The sequence below is a fragment of the Sphaerodactylus townsendi genome, linkage group LG14 (assembly GCF_021028975.2).
Source record: "Sphaerodactylus townsendi isolate TG3544 linkage group LG14, MPM_Stown_v2.3, whole genome shotgun sequence".
NCBI lineage: Eukaryota > Metazoa > Chordata > Lepidosauria > Squamata > Sphaerodactylidae > Sphaerodactylus > Sphaerodactylus townsendi.
In genome coordinates, this window is record NC_059438.1 from 31240494 (window position 1) to 31262624 (window position 22131).

The following is a 22131-nucleotide window of genomic DNA, read 5'->3' on the forward strand; positions in this document are numbered from 1 at the left end:
CAGTTTCTTCTGCATGTTCCAGATTGTCACCATGAACAGCTAATAAAACCACGACTGCAAGAAACATTAAAACATTAAAATTAATGTCTTCTCAGAGAACAAAGAAAAAATACAGTTCTTTCAGAGAATAACTCTGCTGAGAATTGTAACCTACATCATAGGGCAGTTGTAATGATAAATCAGGGAGAATTTCTGTGTGATATCCATATGAGGGGGAAGGCAGCTTTAAAATAAACAGTAAAATAATTTTTGACATGTCAATTAATATACAGGAAATATTCGAAGAGTTTGAAAAATGTTGTTGTTAGGAGGTTACAGTGAATAATTGTGCCACTTCAAAATGCAAATGAAAGAATTTAACCAGTAAAGTGAATATTTGCTGTGCATCACCGCAACAGATCTATGTGGATATTTCCCTTAAGAATGTAAGATTTACTTTGCTGTATCAGTTAAGGAACTTGCTAGTCCAGCATTCTGTCTCCAGTAGAGTTAAGCTAGGTACTTCTAGTTAGCTGGTAAAGCAAGATATTCTCCTGATGTTTAGTCTTGCCATCTGTTGGAGAGAGATTGTCCCATTTATCTGCCCCATGGCCATGTATAGATCCATTCTCTGTTATTTTTTCTAATATTTCTGAACCCACATAAGCTAGCAATCATCAACTAAACCTTGTGGTAAAGAATTCCCTAAATCTGTATGTTAAACAATACAGAGAGTCCTTGAAGCTGGTTAGTCTTGATATTCAGAAATGATAAAGCTAATGGTTTGTTGAAGCTCTCTGAAGTTTCTCTCTGTAGGCTGAGGTAATCTTACCAGTGTATTTGACTTCATGTTGTTTTTAACCTGGAGCAGAGGACATTGTAAAAAATGATAGGTGTCTATACCACTCATCATGGTACGCCTCCAGAAAGAACAACAGCCATGATCACTCAGCATTTTATTTCTGTGTGTGGCATAATTGGCAAAGATATTCACAATACATATTTGGTACGGGGTTTTTTTGGAAGGGGGATACAAGGGGGTTGGATTACCATGTGGAGGTTGCCCTTTTGGATAAATTCTTGGTGGCATCCGGCCTTTCCTAATAATTCTAGCAGGTTTTAATCAGAAGGCTTCTGGACAATTCACAGTTAAGGAGCATTCCAGAGGATTTCTAGAAGCACTCGCTATTACCTTTTCCCACCAAAAGATCTAAGTGGAGTGGTAATTCATTCATCACCACTTTCTCCCCTTCCAACCTCCAACCCTACCTCCCACAAGTAAGGTAGCAAACTGCTTGTTGCAGGCTCTTGATACCCATTTCTGTACAAATAGATTCCCTTTGGCTATTTATTGAATATTCATTTGTTTTGTTTTTATTTTTCATGAGCTAATCTCATAGAAAATTTAGAGTTGTCCCCTCCATAATCTCTGCCTACTGTGGCAGTTCAGTTTCCCTGCACCTGCAGTTATGCTAGAACTCTGCGTTTAATTCAATACCAGAGCTTGGGTTCACCCAGGAAAATGGCCAGGGGGCTGCATTCGAGACAGACAGAAAAAAATGGCTCTTTATACAGTGCATAAATTAGCAAAATCTGGTGATGGCTGGTGACTTCGTTGAGTTTAATATTGCTTCTGCACATCCACGGAGGAAAAAGCTGCGGTAGGCATCCGTGACAGTTAAACAGAACAGAGCATTTGCTAGGTGGAGGGCAGCAAAGAGCACAGCTGGTCTGTCACTTTCATCCTGTGCTTTGGGGGTTCTCAGAAGCATCACCGGTGGTCTTCAAGCAGCAGTTCAACAAACACTTGTCAAGGATGCTTTAGGCTGCGCCTGCCTTAAGCAGTGGACTGGACTAGATGACCTGTATTCCCCTTCCAGCTCCTCCTCCTCCTCTTCTTCTTCTTCTTCTTCTTCTTCTTCTTCTTCTTCTTCTTCTTCTTCTTCTTCTTCTTCTTCTTCTTCTTCTTCTTCTTCTTCTTCTTCTTCTTCTTCTTCTTCCTCCTCCTCCTCCTCCTCCTCCTCCTCCTCTTCTTCTCCTTCTCCTTCTCCTCCTCCTCCTCCTCCCCCTCCTCCTCCTCCTCCTCCTCCTCCTCCTCCAGACTGGTTTCCTGCATGTGCAGGATCAGTTTTGTAACTGTCTCTTCCAATTGTCACGATTTTGAGTGTCTTCTGGGGTAAGGTTCTTTGCTCGCAGGTCTTCATTGATTGTGTCCATCCATCATTTTTTGGGTCTGCCACGTGGACAGCATCCACCAGGTTCAAAGTGCAGGGCTGTCTTTGCCACAGATGTTTCCTCACTGCGCATGATGTGGCCATACCACCTTAGCCGTGCCTTCCTCATGTACTGGTCAATTGGTGTTAGTTTAAGTCTTTGCCGTATGTCATCATTCGGCACATGGTCGAACAGTGTCAGGTTTAGCATCCATCGAAGCATCCTTATTTCTACTGGAGGCGGAGGACATCTTGTGTAGCATTTGGTAGAAGGGGTTTGGAAAACATCATCGCTAGGTGTCCAATATGTTCTCCAGTACCCTGCAACCGAAGACGGTCTCTGCAGCTCCCCATGACTTATAATGTCTTACAAATGAGGAAGGGCCGGCCCAAATGGCTGCTTTGCATATTTGCTCTACCGAGGTGTTGTTACAAAAGGCTGCGTTGGTAGCTGCGCTACAGGTAGAGTGGGCAGTGATGCCCCTGGGCACTGGGAGGTTTTGGCCTCATGAGCTTCTACAATGCATCACTTAAGTGTTGCACTAATAGCGGCCGTGGACATTTGAAGCCCCAGTCTGGAGGAAGAAGTGTTAATGAACAAGTTCTGAGTCTGTCTGATTCTGTCTGTTCTTATGATAAAGGCCTTGAGGGCCCTAAGAACATCCAAGGCGTGCCACACAAGATGTCCTCCTTGCCTTCCAGTAGAAAGGCCCTTCACGGTGAGTCTCCAATGGACCCTTCCATGACATGAAGGGTCCATTGGAGACTCACTGTGAAGGGCCTTTTGTTTGTTCATGTTTTCTTGTTGCTGGCCAGCATTCGGCTCCATACAGTGCTACTGGGCGAACAACTGTTTTGTAGATTTTGGCCTTGAGTCATTTTCTTGTCACACAAGATGCCAGTGGTTTGCCGCCATTTAAGCCACGCAGTATTGACTCGTGACCAGGCATCTGTCAATGTGTTTCCATCAGCTGAAACCAGTGATCCAAGGTATTTGAATTCAGTGACTTTGTTTATTTTCTGGCTGCTGATTTCGATTGTTCCATCTTCCAACTCTATGATTCCAAATAGGATGCTAGACTAAACGACCCTTCTGGTTTTCTTGAACCATTGCATCAGTTTTTATATTCTTATGCCAAAAGACTAGTGTCGTTTGTGAAGGGCAACAGGTATATTTACAATATATAATCCTGTCAAGCAGAGTAACGAGCAGAAATGTGGATTGTGTGGCACGTTAAATAAGAATAGTTATCGCTCAAAAAACCAGCTGTTTTACCTCAGAAGTTCATAAACATGAAGATGTTTACTTTAACTGAGAGAAAAAAAATACACAGTAAATACATATCAACAAAGTATCACATATATATCGTTACATTCACGGCCCATCGTTTGTTACAATTTGGTCATGATGGTAAGCTTAGACAGTATCTTTAGTCAAAGACACTTTTACATAGCATTGGTTAGCAGTACACAGAGAAACCTCTTTTCTCTCAGTCAGTCAAGGAACAACAGAACTACCAATGGTTTTTAACTGTCACTTTTAGAATGTTTGTGCAGATTCCCAGAATTCCCTGCTGCCTGTGCTGCTGCTGCTGCATGCAAACAAGGCTGAAAATTCCAACAGCTTGAGTCTCATCTCCCATTCAGTTTTGAGAAATAAAACACTTTTGTTTTCCGTAGAGGTTTCTTCCTGCAGAACATCTTCCATTTTTGTTTAGCAAATTTCTTGTTTAAAACAACCAACCAAAAAAAACCCCAAAGGAAAAAAAAACAGACATGGAAAGATTTTCCACTAAGGTCTAACTTGGAAGAGAGCCAGGGTGTTACGCATGTCAGTTATAATGAGTTCTTCCTTACCTTTAAAAAAAAACACAGAAGTTGCATGTGTGATCAGACTTGCTATATTATTCTACCAAAGTATATTTCATATAAACTGAACAGGAAGGAGCGTCTCAGTAGTATAATATTAAATTCATTAGTAGATTTTGCCAGAAGTGTGGCAGGCATAATTTATTTGCAGTTAATTCAAAGGATAGTGGTTATTTATCTAACAGGCATCTTGCATTCATTCCTTGGTGTGTTGGGCTGGAGCATTTAGAGGTGGTTTGGGAAGCAAAGGGAATACTATGTGGATTTCTAGTGTTTATAGTGTCTTGGCATTGACAGATGATCCGTACAGCCACAGGCAAGCCAGGCTGACCCCAGCGGAGCAGTTTCCATGACAACTAACTTTTTTGTCATCTCAGTTTTTAGCAGAGAGATCTTTCTAGTGTGTGTGTGTATGTTTATAACTGCAGTTTGGAAAAGCCAGTCATTTGTCTTTACAGCTGTTGCGTACAAATTGTCCCCCACTCTTATTTGAAATTTCCAAAAACAATGTTGATTTAGGGGTCTGAAGTGGAAACAATAGATCTTCTTGAATTCTATACTAATTACTTCTATGCTGATTACTAACTCGTCATGGAATGTCTGTTTCCAGACATTTGCTCCAAAATAAGAAGTAGCAATGGATAGGCAGCTAAGGGATTTGGCACGGTCGATCCCACACTTATTGTCGGAGTACAGACCTGTTGTGGCAGCTTGGGAAAATTTCAGTTATTGTGACTTGAGGATTGACACAGAATATGTAGGGAAGGATGGCAGAACATTTGTGTGCTAGATGCTTCCTTTGCCCTTCAAGATTTATAGTTTCTAGCTGGGTTCTGGGCATGGTTAATGCTTCTCTAAGGCTTTGACTGCCTTTGACGAATGCAGCCGTGAGAATCTGCATTGGAATCTGCATTCTCTGGACCCTCGAGGGTTGGACTGTTATCACCTAGTTTAAAAAACCAACTCCTTTCCAATGCAGAACTTGTCTAAGTGGTAGCAGTTCATCCCCTGTCTTTTTTGGACAAAACTGATTATGTGAAGCCCTTTCAATTTGGCTTGAGACCCAGTTTGGGGATTGAGGTTGTCTCAATTGCCCTGATTACTAGGACAGACAGGAGACCATCCTGCCCTTGAAGGGAAAAGTAGCCGCTCAGGTGCGCCCGTAGGAGTGTTGCACCAGCATCCAGTCACCTTTGAGAAGGGGATGAGATATTGGAGGAAACACAGGAGAAGGGACATTGCATTCTGCCTCAGGGAGGGAGCCAGGAGAGCTCAGGTCCAGCTCAGGAAAAAGAGCAGAATAAAGGGTAGCTGTGCCTGGTAATATGGCAGAGCAGTTTAGCCCTATCCCTGGGAGAGAAGACAGTGCTCGATTGTTGGTGATGAGCAGACCTTGTACAATTTAGTCTGACTCTGGGGAAAGAGCAGGCGGATGTGGGTGGAATCCTGTGTGAGAGAGGAGCCAACCTAGTGGCTAGTCAATAAAAGTCTGCTTGTGCCTGAAAGCATCGTAGAAAAGTCTTAATAACTCTCTGAAGTCATAACCAGTTTAAATCTTTGTGCTTCAGCCAGGTTTCTGCTTTGTCCATCTGGAGACTTGTGCTGCCTGTTTGTCCCTTTACAACCAATCTGTAAATAAATAAATCTTCTTAACTGTTTATATATTGAGCCGTCTCGGCAACCTCAATAATTGCCTTGTGACCCACAAGACTTTCCTTACAGCAACAAATTAAAAGCCTATACATTCACTACCTATGGAACATCTGGAAACTGAGGGGAAGGTCTGTAGTTCAAAATAAACCTGGACACCAGAAATATTAGGCAGCTGTGTGTGTCCCCTCAGTAGGAAGAGGAAAAACTTGTCACAATTCGGTTTCAGATGCAGTTTGGGGATTTCAATTTTCTCCATTGCCCTGACCACCTTCTTGTGGCCCTTTCTGCAGCTTTTGATACCATGGTTCCATAATGTCTTTTTGGAGATGGCTATTGGGCCTACTGTGCTTCATTAGATTATTTCTGTATGACCAGTTTCGCAAGATAATACTGGGTGGAAATGGGAGAACCCTTGTCATATTTTTTTGGGGGGGAGGGGGCTCTCCTTTGCCCAACCCTCAAAATCCTTCTGCTGTGTCCACCTTCCAATTGAGGCCACAAATCAGGGAGGAGTAGATTGCTCCACTTGATTTCCTCTCCTCTCAGTAACCTCTGCTGTTCCCTCACCCGGAGTAGGTTTACTAAGCTCCTGCTCAGCCTGCATGTGGGGCTTCTCTAAATACACCTCTTCTCCCTCCCAGTGGCTCAGCTTGTTGTGGTCATGCCACTCTTCTTGCTCCTACTGTGCCTGGCCTGCCATTGGTCCAGCAGCTTGCTACCTGATCCTCCATCAGACTGCTAGATCCTGCTGGCTAACCCAGATGTCATGGTGTGATATGACACACCCTCAGACCCACTCTGGCTTTGTTGCCACCAGTAGCAACAGTGGCTGGGTGGCTTGAATTGAAGCAAGCAGTGGGCTATTTTGCAGGGGGAGGCAGTCACAACGACTTGAGGGCCCAGCACAACCCAAGTCTTGTCGCTGGACTTAATGTGAAATTCAGAACCTCTCAGGGTACTATCTGGAATCCCCTGCTTTGTAGACATGTGCATGAAATTGTTGGAAGAGGTGGTCTGGAGATTTGGGATGCTGTCAAGATATGGGTGATGCAAACTCTGCCTCTCATCATAAGTGGAATCTGGGGAGATAGTGCTTGTCTTGGATGGTTGGTTGGAAGTGGGAGTAGTCTGGACGAAATGGAAGCTCAGTCCATACAAGACTGTGGTAGTACAGTTCATTGCAAAGCTGGCTGCGGTTGTGGAATCATCCTGTGTGGAGGGAGCAGTACTTCCCCTTTGGGAGCAAATTTGCAGGTTTGGGAGCTACTAGATCCCAGTGTCCAGATGGAAGCATAGGTTTCCTTTGTGACACATGGCCCCTCCAACTAACTTTGGTGTGTATAGCAGATGTGGCCCTTCCTGAAAGAGGCACTGTGACTGCCAGCTTGTACTGCTGCAAGCCAACCATGTCTTACATAGGTAGCATCACCTGTGTTGCCCTGAGCATGTTAAACGAGGAGCAGGACGTTGATTTAGCAAAACATTAATGTAAACATCAGTTCATTTTGTTTTATTTATTTGTCTAGGAGCTACAGAGTTGCTGCTATTAGCCAGAAGGACTGACTTGAGGCAGATTTCTTTGGACACTCCAGATTTTACTGATATTGTTTTGCAACTGGAAGATATTCGACATGCCATTGCCATTGACTATGACCCTGTGGAAGGGTACATCTACTGGACAGATGATGAAGTGAGAGCCATCCGGCGTTCTTTCATCGATGGGTCATCTAGCCAGTTTGTTGTCCAAGCGCAAATTGCACATCCAGATGGAATTGCTGTGGATTGGATTGCCCGTAACCTTTACTGGACTGATACTGGTACAGATCGTATTGAGGTGACGAGGCTTAATGGGACCATGAGGAAGATTTTGATCTCAGAAGATCTGGAAGAACCTAGAGCTATAGCTCTGGATCCCATGGTTGGGTAAGATGCTTATTTTATTTGTGGAGCTTCTAAGAATAATGCCTAATATCTATTTCATTTCAGTCTTCTGGCTCATCCCCATTTAGAAACATCCACTCCAGCATGGGGTAGTGGTTAAGAACTGTAGACTCTAATCTGGAGAACTGGGCTTGTTTCCCCACTCCAACACATGAAGCCTGCTGGGTCTAGTCCAGGGGTCTGCAACCTGCTGCTCTCTCCAGATGTTCGTGAACTACAATTCCCATCAGCCCCTGCCAACATGGCCAATTGACCGTGCTGGCAGGGGCTGATGGGAATTGTAGTTCATGAACATCTGGAGAGCCGCAGGTTGCAGACCCCTGGTCTAGTCACAGTTCTTCAGAACTCTCTCAGCCCCACCTACCTCACAAGGTGTCTGTTGTGGGGAGAAGAAAAGAAGGAGTTTGTAAGCAGTCTTGTGTCTCCTTACAGGAGAGAAAGGCGAGGTATAAATCCAAACTCTTCCTCCTCTTCAGTTCTAGAGCAAGTAGCTAAGGGGTTGGCAGCTGGTGGCCGGAGGACCAGATCTGTCCCCAAAGGTTTTCTACCAGCCCCCCAAAAGTCCCTGATTTCACATAACTCTCCTGTACACTGGTAAGCACCAAGATGCCATAATTTATCTTTGTAATTATGTTTTCCCAATAATCTGCAGAACGATAGTTAATATTATTATAGACCTGGGGAGAGGCTGTGAGAATAGTTTGCTTGCAAGCTATTCCTGGGATATGTGATGACTGCTACACAGAGGACTTCATGCCTCACTTCCCTTTGCAATATGTCATGCTTGGTCATTTAATCCCAGACACACACACTCAGGTGCAGTTTTGCTAAGTGCCTGAGGAGAAATGAGACAAGAGGTGAAGTTGTAGAGGTTTCTCTTGCCAAACTCTGCTACAGTCATTCAAACCCTGCTTTTGGAGAGCATCCCATTCCCAATCAGACTTCCGATGGAGTGCACAGAGTGTCGGGCGTGGACTGAAGAAACCTCTTGTGCAAATTCTCACTCAGCTGTTAAACTCATTTAGTGACCTTGCAGTGGCCAAATGGCTTTGTCCAGACATAATGGAAAACTGTGATTTGCTGCTATGTAAAGGAGCCTGGAAAGCCTTTGGGCTTCTGCTTTCTTTCCTCCCCTCATTTCGGACAAGCTAATGAACGATTTCCACCTTTGCAATAAACCACAGGTGTCATTGTGTTAAAATGAGCAAACTGTGGTTTATGCTTCCTCTGCAAACCAGGATTCCAAACTCTGGTTTCTTCCCAGTTTGGAATACCAATTTGCTAGGAATGTGCAAAGTGTATTTTTCTAGTCTAGAAGCAAACTAGAAATTATTCATTGATTTACCAGGGGGTGGGGGGTGGGAACAATGATGTTAGATGGCATTATGCGGTTCATCCCATAATAGCTTGTTTATTTCTTTAAATATTTACTAACTTGTTCTCCTGTATACCAGAATGGAAATTCCCCATCTTTCAAAATGCACTGAACAAAATAGTTATGTCCTCGTTAGTAAGCCATTGCATATTGGTTCATTTAAAACAACAACTTTGTGTGTCAGAGATTCTTTTCCCTCAAATAAATGTGTTTCCGTGTGTGTGAGTTTGCCCTTGCGCATATGCAAAGCTCTGTGGAGTTTCCTTCACATATTTCTAACAATGACATAATAGTATCCACTATTACCGCATGTATAAATTCCATAGCAAATTTATGAGAATTCCACAACAAATTGCCGTGGGTTTCATGTGAACAGCACTGTACACTTTAATTAAAGAAAACAAAGACTGCAACACAGATGTATAACCATTCAGACTTCATTAGAAGCACACCCTCAAATCTACCCATGGTTCACTCTTTGTGATGGTTGCATTTTATTGTAACAATTCCCTTGGGGAGGAAGAAGGTATAATGACTGTGGAAATAGTAGGTGCTTAGAGTCTCCCTAACTCTTGTTTCCCATGCAGATACATGTACTGGACTGACTGGGGAGAGATTCCAAAGATTGAGAGAGCTGCTTTGGATGGATCAGACAGGGTTGTGCTGGTGAATACTTCACTTGGTTGGCCCAATGGACTGGCACTGGATTATGAGGAAAACAAAATCTACTGGGGAGACGCTAAAACGGACAAAATTGAGGTCTGTAATCAGCTGTGTTTTATTGTATTGAAAATACAGGGTGGGTGGGGGGGGGGTTGGTTGGTTATTTTCTAGAGATGGCCCATCCTGAATTTGTGGCCATAACTGTGTTGGTAGCTCTGAAAAGCAGCAATTGGAAATAGCGTTAAGGCGAATTCTTGTTCCAGGATTCTCTTGACTTTTCTCTGAGTCTTTGGACAGTTATCTGAATCATCATTGCTGTTCTAAGAAAGGGTCAAAGTTGTCTGAATGACTTGGGAGATTTTCTTAAAGGCACATTGAGCTGGGAAAGAAATTGTGGTGCAGTACCATCTGTTATGAAAATGCTTAATTTTGGCCCATCATAGTTCTGCCTGTTGTGTGTGTGGAGTTTGGGTTGCTGGTGCTGAACTTTACGATTCATACAAGTGTGCCTGCCTGCAGATCTTGTAAAGTCCACGTCATCATTATATCTCGTTCCAAAACTGCCATGAAAGACATGGTTAATAGATCCATGACATGGATCTGGGGACAGACCAGGGAAGAGGAGGAGGATTTCTCTACAAACCTGACGGAATTCTTAAGTTTGCAGAAGAATGCAAAAGTAAAATCCTCCAAAATACAGTACAGTTGTAGTTTTAAAAAAAGAATGCCCACTGAGGTAGCAGTGGCCACCGCGGACGTTGATAGGCAAAGACAACAATATTGCAAAGCCTTCCCGGTGCTGGTCCTGGTGGGTTTCCCGGGCTGCGTGGCCGTGGTCTGGTGGATCTTGTTCCTAACGTTTCGCCTGCATCTGTGGCTGGCCTCTTCAGAGGTGTATCACAGAGGGAAGTCTGTTGCACACTGTTACACAGGTAAGGAACAAGATCCACCAGACCACGGCCACACAGCCTGGAAAACCCACCAGAACCAGTTGAATCTGGCCGTGAAAGCCTTCGACGATACGTCCAGGGGCTGGTTTCTGTAAAGCAAAACCATGGGAGGGAGCCGGGGGGGGGGGGGGGGATTTGCAAATGGTCCTGTTTCCCTGCTAGGGTTGCCACGTCTCCCCTGGCCACCAGTGAGGGATGGGAGGGTAAGGTTGCCAGAACCAGATGGGAAAGTTCCTGGAGATTTTGGGGATGTAGCCTGGGGAGGACAGAATCTCAGTGGGGTACAATGTAGTAGAGTCCACCCTCCAAAGCACAGGTGTCAAACTCGCGGCCCTCCTGATGTTATGGACTACAGTTCCCATCATCCCCTGCCAGCTTCATGCTGGCAGGGGATGATGGGAACTGTAGTCCATAACATCTGGAGGGCGGCGAGTTTGACACCTGTGCTCCAAAGCATCCATTTTCTTCAGGGGATCTGATCTCGGTTGTCTGGAGGTGAGCCATAATTCCAGGGGATTCCCAGGCACTTCCATTCTTTCCCCTACCATGTCTCTGACAGAGGAAGACTCTTTGGGGGATTCCCAGGCACTTCCATTCTTTCCCCTACCATGTCTCTGACAGAGGAAGACTCTTTGGGGGATTCCCAGGCACTTCCATTCTTTCCCCTACCATGTCTCTGACAGAGGAAGACTCTTTGGGGGATTCCCAGGCACTTCCATTGCTTTCCCCCTACCATGTCTCTGACTGAGGAAGACTCTTTGGGGACTTCCCAGGGACTTCCATTCTTACCCCTACCATGTCTCCCCTTGGACAGAGGAAGACTCCTTTTAGGGGGGATCTCCCCAGGCACTTCCATTCTTTCCCCTACCATGTCTCTGACAGAGGAAGACTCTTTGGGGGATTCCCAGGCACTTCCATTCTTTCCCCTACCATGTCTCTGACAGAGGAAGACTCTTTGGGGGATTCCCAGGCACTTCCATTCTTTCCCCTACCATGTCTCTGACAGAGGAAGACTCTTTGGGGGATTCCCAGGCACTTCCATTCTTTCCCCTACCATGTCTCTGACAGAGGAAGACTCTCTTTGGGATTCCTCAGGCAGCTGTTCTTTCCCCTACCATGTCTCTGACAGAGGAAGACTCTTTGGGGGATTCCCAGGCACTTCCATTCTTTCCCCTACCATGTCTCTGACAGAGGAAGACTCTTTGGGGGTGGGCCTACCACTGAAGACTCCCTACCAATACAACTGGCCCTGGCCCGGTGACCAGCACTACACAACTTGGCCAGACTTTGCCCAGGAAGAGACTGCACGGGGAGGGATGGAAAGAAAGCTGAGGATGGCGGTGGGGAGAGATAAAAGTAGGTTCTCAAGTTATCTGGTGGGAGGGAAGGAGAGAAGGAAGCAGGAAGTCTATGGGGCTTTGAGAGAAGCAGAATAAGAGATTGTGGGAGAAGGGAAAATAAGATGCCTCTGCTTTTATCTATACCCCACGCCCTGTTTTAGGTTGTGCTTTTGACCATGTAATAAAAACTCGGTGTGATGGAATATAACCAGGGAAGAGAACACAGCCAGCGCTTTGCCAAAGGAACAATCCTAAGAGCCACTCTTTTACCTAGTGCGGCTTTGGCTGATGCCTTCCGCTTACGATTCAGCGGCTTCAAAGACCCTGACATCATAAATATATTTAAAGGAATAAGGAGTGACGCTTTTAGGATTAGCAGAGAATGCAAATCGCTCATTTTTTAAAATGATCCCACTGGCAGTACTGCATTGAAAAAAAATTTATCTTCCGATAAGATGGGTACCATAATGGTGCCATCTGTGGAATGTCTGCAGATACAAGTACCTGTGAAATCTTCAAATGTTTCTAAATTATGGTGTCTCCTAGAAAAGCGATTCCAAAAATTAGCAAGTAATAATTGTTTCGTATGAATATTTACAGGAGCGCCTGGTAATGGTCTCATATTTTATAATAATAGTGCATGTAGTATGTAAAATACATTTTAGAGTTTTGGGGGGACTATTTAAAATATGGCTCTAATGCTACTTCAGTAGGATTCTGAGCAAACCTACTTAGAAGTACAGACTTTAAGGCATAGGTGTCAAACCCATGCCCCTCTAGATGGTATGGACTACAGTTCCCATCATCCCCTGCCAGCATGGTGCTGGCAGGATGATGACAAACTCATAGTCCATACCATCTGAAGGTCATGAGTTTGACACCTGTAGCTAAAAGAGCTTCAAACTACATTATAAACCAAGGGGTGTCAATTCATGGCCTTCCAGGATGATTCATGGACTACAATTCCCATCAGCCCCAATTGGCCATGCCAGCAGGGACCGATGGGAATTGCAGTCCATGAACATCTGAAGCGCTAGAATTGGGACACCCCTGTTAAAACAATGGCGGTATTTTCCTTTCCAGCATGGGCTATTACTCAGTTATTAAGCTCGCTACATCCCCAGAAAAAAAGGAGATGTCTTTGGCAAACCTAGATTTTGTGTCTTGATGGGGAGGTGTTTGGTTTGTTTGGTTTTTTGCTCTGTATTTGTGCATTTAATTTTATTTTTCTTGAAGCTTACCGATTCATGCCGCACAGTCCAGCAGCCCCCAGATAATAAAGCGTCAGCGGGGGCTAATGGAGACCAGTGGGGGGTTCAGCAGGAAGCTTTTATTCCCATTTTATCTGGCAGCAGGCAGAGGCAGGCCGCGGCTCAACAGCTTCCTCATTTATCTCGATCAGGTTTCACCGCTGATAAACGTCTATTGAATTGGATGGCTGCTATTGTGCTTGCCAGTGGGGAAGATTTCTCATTGACTTGCTACAGGTTTGAAGCGGGTTTTTCCCCCTGCCGTGCCGTGAGGTTAAAAATGTATGATCTGCTTTTGTTGAATTGGCGTTATATATTTATTTATTCTCGGTTCTAAATTGAACGTGGGGTAGGTTTCCTTCTTTCTCTGTCTCTCTCTCTCTTTTGAGTGCTGGTCACGTACACGGCCGTCTTAAGACCCAGGCTGGGTCCAAAATATCCTGTGCTGATGTAGCAATTACAAGTGTACAATTACATCCTTGCATATTAAGAGGAAGCTATTTTCCAGTCTGAAGCGCTTGCTTTTGCTTTCTAGTTTTGGCTTTTACCCATCAATTTCCCCCTTTCTCGCTCCTTTCCTTGTCTAAGGAAGGCAGTTCTTACGCATGAGCCCCTGCTAGTGGTGATCCTTAACATCCACTAACGCAAAATAAAGGTTTATCATTCTTTGTTAGTGCAGGATTAATCTATTTGCAACTCATTTTCCATGCTCCTGATGGTTCAGTGCCATAGGTCTAAACATTTATTCTTCCACAATTCTGCTTCACCGTGCACAGATTAATGTATTGTCGAAGGCTTTCACGGCCGGAATCACTTGGGTGCTGTGTGGTTTCCGGGCTGTATGGCCGTGTTCTAGCAACGATTCTCTCCTGACGTTTAAAGCCTGCCATCTGTGGTACTGGCATCTTCAGAGGATCCTCTGAGATACCAGCCACAGAATGCTACTAGAAAACGGCCATACTCCCTTAACTCAGACAGCTCCTAACCTAACATCTGAATTAATTTGCAAACCTTCTAAAAGACAGCCATTTCACACGTACACCAACACACAGAGGCAAATCTGGATTTACATCAGTGGTAAACTCGACAAGCAGTTTTATCCTATTCTAGCTCAAGATGTCCCTTTAGGATACAGGTATTTTCAGACAGTCTATTCTTGCATTCATTCCCCCCCCCCCCCAGTTTTTTGGTAATCCCTTAAAACGCATTAAGCCAGTGGTGGGATCCAAACATTTTAATAACAGGTTCCGATGGTGGTGGGATTCAAACAGTGGCGCCGCACCTCCAGTCCCTATTGGGCAGGGAGGTTGCTTTAGTAACCCCTTCTCGGCACTCAGAAAAAATTAGTAACCACTTTTAGAGAAGTGGTGAGAACTGGTTGGATCCCACCTCTGCATTAAGCCCTATGCAGACATTTACTTTAGCGTGCAAATGAATGTGTGAATGCGGTTTGGAGGTCTGCAGATGAGTTCACTGCGTTCAGGGTTGCATTTGCATAGGGCCATGGTGGCGAACCTTTGGCACTCCAGATGTTATGGACTACAATTCCCATCAGCCCCTGCCAGCAGTGTAATTAGCCCATGCTGGCAGGAATTATGAATCCACTCTTTATCTGGAGTGCCATATAGTCACTCCTACTAACTTATAGGGTCTAATTCAGAGGTCTGCAACCTGCAGTGGCCATGCTGGCAGGGGCTGATGGGCATTGTAGTCCATGAACATCTGGAGAGCCGCACGTTACAGACCCCTGGTCTAATTTCTGCAAACACAGGGACAGGAGGCACAAATCCTGTCTGGCCTCCGTATATAGACTTGTACGATAGTAGTGTGAATGTCTGCATGGAGTCTACAGTACACACCTAAAAAAAAAAGTGCAACATACAAAGAGAGCAAGAACTTGCCCAGCTGTGCACAGCGATCAAAATATCAAACCTGAGGGCAAGATTGGTATCCCGAGAGTTCTCCGTTTAATACTTTCATGCAGCATTGCAAAGCCTGCAATTTTATTTAATTAAAAAAAAATTCTACCTCACCCTTCCCTAATTCCTGGGCAAGATGATCTACTTCCCCAGTCGGCATCAGCTCCATCTTTAGTTTCAGTCGACTCTCTTGGTCATGGCAGCCAGACATTGATTCAGCATCAGGAGAGCCAGAGCCAGAGGTTCAGCTAAAGAAATGAATAGCTGGAAAACTGTGGAGGACCTCAGTGAATGGGCCCGGCATTTAAATTTAGTGGTGGGGGAGTAAAATCCTAGGACACCCCACGGATCAGATCCCAGGGTGATGAGTCAGTGCCACCGATAATAACTCCCTGAGCCCTGTGGTACAAAAACTATCCAAGAGCAATTTCTGTGATATCAAAACCATGTTCCTTTCTCCCACTGAGAGTTACAGTCGGATTAGGTTCTGGGATGCTGAGGTTTGAATCCTCCCTGTGCCGTGGAAGCTTGATCCTGAGCGAGACACATTCTAGCCCACCTCACAGGCAGGGGTGTAGCTTTATAAAATAGCACCCAGAGCGTACTCGGGGCACTGGACCGACCCCCACCCCCCACCCCGCTGTAACCAACCTCGAACTTCCCAGCCCCGAACTCCTCAGCTGGACTTGCTTCACCCCCTGCCCCCATCTCCACGCAGAGGTCGTGAGTCACAGGTTTGCTGTGAAGATTTAATTGGAAGAGTGGGAAACAATGTAGACTTCTTTGGTCCCCATTAGGGGGAAAGGCAGGGCAATTGTACTGTTAAATTTGAAATGTGGTAAGTTGTAATAACGGGGTTTTTTTTGGAAGCTACCCTGAGCTTGCCTTTTGCTGGGGGGGGGGAGGGGGGGGCAAGGTGTAAATTGAATAGAATAAAAATGAATACAATAAATATCACATCATTTGACGCAAGGAAGTTTTTTTGCCTCTTTAACCCAGTGAAGGCAATCATAGTACACTGTGCCGTTACAGATACATATGCCTTGAAAAGATGCCCTGTGAATGCAATTGGCTGCTTTATATCTCTGCATATCATTGCTTCACATTCTTCCTACAAATGTATGGGCATCATCCCCAGGGACTAAGGAAGCAACAGGATTTCCAGGGAACCCTGTGTTACATCTGGCAATAGTGGGACCGTCCCAGTAGCCTCAGAAAACAACAGACCATGCCCTACCTTGACTGGGAAATGGGAAGGAAGGAAGTAGCCATTGGGCTTGCCTAAGTCATGTTGAGAAACAGGCCCCACTCAGTTTTTCTGGCTACCTCTAGTCACACTCGCAGCCCTCCAGATGTTATGGACTACAGTTCCCATCATGCTGGCAGGGAATGATGGGAACTGTGGTCCATAACATCTGGAGGGCCGTGAGTTTGACGCCTGTGCTCTAGAACAACTTCCCAGAATCCGTCAGAAGGTTTCTAAGTTCCTAATCTTGTGGCGAGGCTACAAAACAGATATTCTGGGGAGTTTTTGAGGCAGGCTAAGCCACGGGAAAGGGGGGGGGGGGAAGTGTTTTAGAGCGGTTTTTAGATGCTTTAATATCTCCTATTGTAATGTTTATCAAATTGTTTTCATATTGTTGTTACTCACCTTGGGTCCTCAGTTGGGTTGCCAAACCTCCCTAGTTCCTAGCAGGGGATACGGAGAGGAGGTAGGGCGGCCAGCTACAGGTTGGGAAATGACTGGTTCAGTAAATAAAAGACGCCTATTTTACTGTTGCAAAAGCTGGGTGAGAAACTTTGTACGCACATGAAGAAATGAGCTACCGTAAATTTGTTCCTTTTTAAAAGGAACCCTCGTATTTTATGTATATATATATATTTGACTGTAAGCACGAGATGTCTCCCCGGTCGCATCATGCAGAGAAACAGTTGTTCCCAGAGACCAAAAGTTTAGGAAACACTGCGCTGCCCTGCCCTTTAGACTTTGCAAAATCTGATAGACATGTTGTGAATTGTGAAATACTGAGTTATACACAGAGCTTAATCATACTGTGTGCCTACTGTTCCCATTTCTCTGTCTCTCCCTCCAGCCCTTTCCAAAAGAGAGATGTAAGTCGATAGGCCGGAACAGTTGATTCCCTGCCAAACTGAGAACAGACTGTTGTGTAGTTCAGTTTAGAAAGGGGCCCGGGCTTGGGCGAGCATTAAGAGAAAAATGCAGACGAAACAGATACTCCAAACCTGCTGAGTATTGTAATTCTAGAGCTGGTCAGACTGTATTGAAATTTGCAAATGAGTGTGGATACTCTTGGAGTCCTGGCCTGTTCTTCAGTGCTTAAAACGGCTTTCCCCAGCAACAGCTATTGTTCTGAATCTGTTTGTTCTGCATTAGTGGGATCCAGAGAAATCGGTGGCGCACGAAGCACACCTCTGGCCCAGTGAGTTTTGAAGTTTTGTTGAACATCTGAGAATTATTATATATTTGTGAGGAGGGGAGAAAATCAGCAATTTGAAAAATAATTTTACACAAGCGAGTCGTTTATTTGTGTGGCTTTAACTCGTGTTTTTTCTGTGCCGGATGCGATCTGAAAGTAGCTTACAGCATCCAAATCAGAACTAAAACGCTCCGTTCCACAAACAATGTAAACACAAGTTGTTAGCAAATAAGCAATGCACCTTCTATCAAGAGGCTGATACACCAGATGGGGGGGGGGGGGAGCAACAGTTCTGCATTTGATAGAAACGAGTCTCCACAGACAGGTAGGCACTCAATGCAAGCATTAAAATCCCAGACAGTCTTCCAATCCAGTGTTCAAAGGTTTGTGAACAAATCCTAAAGTTGTGTTCTCCCTATGGTTCCCAGCATCTAGGTCAGGGGTCTGCAACCTGCAGCTCTCCAGATGTTCATGAACTACAATTCCCATCAGCCCCAATTGGCCATGCTGACAGGGGCTGATGGGAAGGAGTATATGAATATCCTGAAGACACGCAGAGTTGCTGAACCAAACTAGAATGGAATCACTGGTCTGTGTACTACAGAGAGCAGTCCTATTGGAGAAAGTGGCTACTTTCGGAGGATTGAAATCTCTGACATCCTGTTCTACTGAGGTCCCTTCCCAAACTCTGCCTTCTCCAGGCCCAGTTGAAAGTCAGCAACCCCAGTTCTGCCTCCTCTTCCACTGGACCTCCCATTCCATGTTTAGAAGAAGAGGAGTTTGGATTTATATCCCACCTTTCTCTCCTGTAAGGAGACTCAAGGTGACTTACAAGCTCCTTTCCCTTCCTCTCCCCATATAAGAGACACCTTGTGAGGTAGGGGGGCCCGAGAGAGTTCCAAAGAACTGTGACTAGCCCAGGGTCACCCAGCAGGAATGTAGGAGCGCGGAAACACATCTGGTTCACCAGATAAGCCTCTGCCACTCAGGTGGAGGAGTGGGGAATCAAACCCGGTTCTCCAGATCAGAATCCACCTGCTCTTAACCACTACACCACATTTGTCCCTGACAAATGCAAAAGTTGCTGTGATTTCCGGAATATTTTGAAGCAGAGCTCTGGTTTGGAGTGCGAGGGCTTCTCATACTGTGCCAATTCAATCCAAAAGTTGCAGTAAACATTTAAAAAGGAGTCGAACAGGAAGCCATGCAAAATGGGTGGAGGGCATGTGAGCGCAGCTCGCTCACGGTCCTCCAAATAATGATCTGAATTACACATCACTTTTGTTCTTTAAAAAAAAACAGGAATAATATTTGGATATTTATGCAGAAACGTTAATGACAACTTCTGTTTTTTGTGGTTCTTTGGGTTTTATTTATTTACTCGAAGTTGCTGTTATGACTGCTCCTAGCTACAACACTCTCGAGGTAAAGAACAAAAATGTTAAAAGCCTTATAAATGCTAGCATTCAGTAAAACAATGGAAAAGAATGAAGGGATTGCCAAAGGAAGACGAGAAGGCAGCAGCAGCCTCCTCTCTGTGGCAAGTGTGGGGGTCATGTACCCATGCCACAGCCCCTATTTTTAGGAAGGGAATCTAAAGAACTATGTCAAATTGAGGTGATGATAGATGAAGTTCTAAACCTGTTGGAGAAATTAAAAACCAATAATTCTCCAGGCCCTGATGACATCAACCTGAGAATTCATAGGGAACTCAAATATGGGATTGCTGATGTACTAACCCCTATATGTTACCTATCACTAAATTCAACTGCTGTGTACCAGGAGATTGGAGAGTAGCAAATGTTATCACTTTTTAAGGCCACTCATGGAGATGTCTATCAGTGGCTATTGGACCTCCAGAGGAACTGGGTGACCACTGTGTGGGACAAGATGCTGGCCTAGATGGATCCCTGGTCTGATCCAACTGGGCTTTTCTGGTGCGCTTCAGGGAAAAAAATGGCACTAATTCTTAGCTGCCAGCATCTGGCATATTTGTAATGGCTGAAGTAACATTTTTGTATATGAAAGTCACCCTAGCAAGAAAGAGTCAGCATGCAGTGTGGTAAAGCAACATCTGTTTTTTGTTGTACTCTGTACTCTTGCTGTGGTTTTAAAGGGTTTAGGAGTAGCCTCAGGATGTGAAACCTGACCGCACTGTGGTTTAAATCAGCAGAAACCGTTGGAGGTGCTGGTTTTAGGATTTAGATTGAGCATTTCTCCAGCTTTGGAATGTAGGCTGCAGCCCTATACCCTTTTAACTGAAAGCAAACCCCACTGGATATAGAGGACCTACTCCTGAGAAGACACACATAGGATGGCACTTTTAGCCAGTGATCTGGCGCTGAAATTTCTCAAGACTGTTGTGCCACAAGTCAATCATGTTAGATGGGCTAAATGGGGCATATGAAGCATGGATAAATCCTGGTCCTTGTTCATGATCCTTCTTCTGCTAACACTATTTAAATATTAAATTGTTTATTTAAAGTTCAGTGGACATTTTTCCTGGAAAACTTGCCATCGCTGCTTTTGGACCTGTTTGTCAAAGTGGTAGCTCACTTGGTAGGGTGGTAGGCACCAAGTAATTAGAGGGCTGTGTATTGTCTAAGACATTAACAGCTGGAATTAACTGGCTATTATACATGTTATGCCAGGCCGTGGTCTGGGAGTCTTAGCTCCTAATAATTCACCTGCATCTGTGGCTGGCATCTTCAGAGGCATGGCACGGTCAGATCTGCTTCTGGGGCTCATGGAAAACAGGATTGGACTTCCCTTGCCTCCCTGATGGACAGTCAATATGCATCAAGGTTCTGGAAGAGTGTTTGTAGAAACAAAGCTATAAAATGTATTGTTGAACGCTTTCACGGCCAGGCCGTGGTCTGGTGGATTTTGTTCCTAACGTTTCACCTGCATCTGTGGCTGGCATCTTCAGAGGTGTATCACAGAGGGAAGTCTGTTGTGTAACAGACTTCCCTCTGTGATACACCTCTGAAGATGCCAGCCACAGATGCAGGCGAAACGTTAGGAACAAGATCCACCAGACCACGGCCACACAGCCTGGAAAACCCACCAAAGCTATAAAACCTCACCAAGACCACACTGCATGTTGTACAGATACACAAGAGGTGAACGGCTGTAAGGTTTTTTGAAACAAATTGTGAAACAGTAGTTCGATTTCAATTTCGAATACCTTTAATGGCATATAAATAGTTTATCAACATTGCAAGATAATAACAGCCTTTACAACTTCTGACGAGTTAAAATAACACCATTTAAAAATTTAGCCACCGCTTCCAACAGCTCGTAGTTGTGGCTGTTTATCTGTAATGCCTTCACTTCCATGCAGGAAGGGGATAATGTTCTTCTTCCTACCTATCTCATAAAAAGGACAATCCAACAGCATATGAGATACTGTGAAACAGTAGTTGATGACTGAAGTTTTTTTCATTAGGTCTTATAGACCCAACAGTTGCTACCTTGGTGATAAATTTATGTTTGAGCTATACTTCTTCAGACTGAAGGTGAGAGCTTATATTATGGAACGATTCTTACAAAACAGTCCATCTGTTTTGAAAACTATCAGGGAGAATGTTTTTAATAGACAGAGAAGTATTGCATCATGGGAACCTCACATGAGGTCTGAAATGGTACATCCCAGGTATTTTTTAAGTAACCACAAGCAGGGCTAGACCTCAAAACTGGTATAAAAGCAGCTAAAGATTGGATATGGACTTGTGTATATATTGGAATGAAATGTACTTTAATGAAAAGTTATGTTTGTTGCTATTTGATTTTGTTTTGGTCTTTGGCTGGTACAGTAACATTTAATTGAATTGACTAGTTCAGTGTCTCTCTGATTTTATGACTGATAAATCTCCACCCGTGCCAAATTAAAACTGAAAACATGATTCATTCTTACACCTAAAGGGTTTAGTTTTAGGCTAGGCAAAAGTGCAAACTGAACTGCCGTAAGTAGTTTCAGAGGGTTACTGTGTTTCTGCAATGGAAAAATTAAAGCAGAGTCCAGTAACACCTTAAAGACCAGCAAGAAAGGATATAAGCTTTCGAGAATCAAATTTCCCTCGTTCAATTCAAGAATCAAATCTCCCATAAGCAGACGTAACTTAGTGAATGAACTTACTAACTGGATGGAGAGAAGCTCAAAGCAGCGAGTAGAATTGCCAGCTGCTTGGAGAAAAAAGTATCCTGTTCCTTTAATAGAGGCTTAGTATATGGAAATGGGCATGTGAAGCTGTTTACAATATGGAGGTAAGTAACATCCTGTTAATTCTTTATTGAAGGGGCCAGGATATTTTTCTCCAGACTTTTGCCAGTTCTAGCAGTGAGTCAGTCATGCAGAGAAGCAACACACACCCTCCTCTTCAGGTAGTTGATTCTGCTGTGTCTTTGTCAAAAGGGATTTCTGAATCTAATCCTATTTACGGCAGTAATGAAAAGATGATTTGCCCCCAATAAAGACTGTCTTGAGGCAGCAAAGCCAGGTCATCATTCAGAGATGTGATGAATATCCTCCTGTGGGGATG

The 22131-nt window shown here is 44.4% G+C and overlaps 1 protein-coding gene across 1 annotated transcript in view; it reads left to right on the top strand.

Moving 5' to 3' along the window:
• LRP6 (LDL receptor related protein 6) overlaps positions 1-22131 on the top strand; it is a 115309-nt gene that overhangs the window by 51517 nt on the left and 41661 nt on the right. Inside the window, 2 exon segments of the mRNA XM_048515450.1 lie at positions 7241-7637; positions 9618-9789. Of these exon segments, the coding sequence (XP_048371407.1) occupies positions 7241-7637; positions 9618-9789 (569 nt within the window).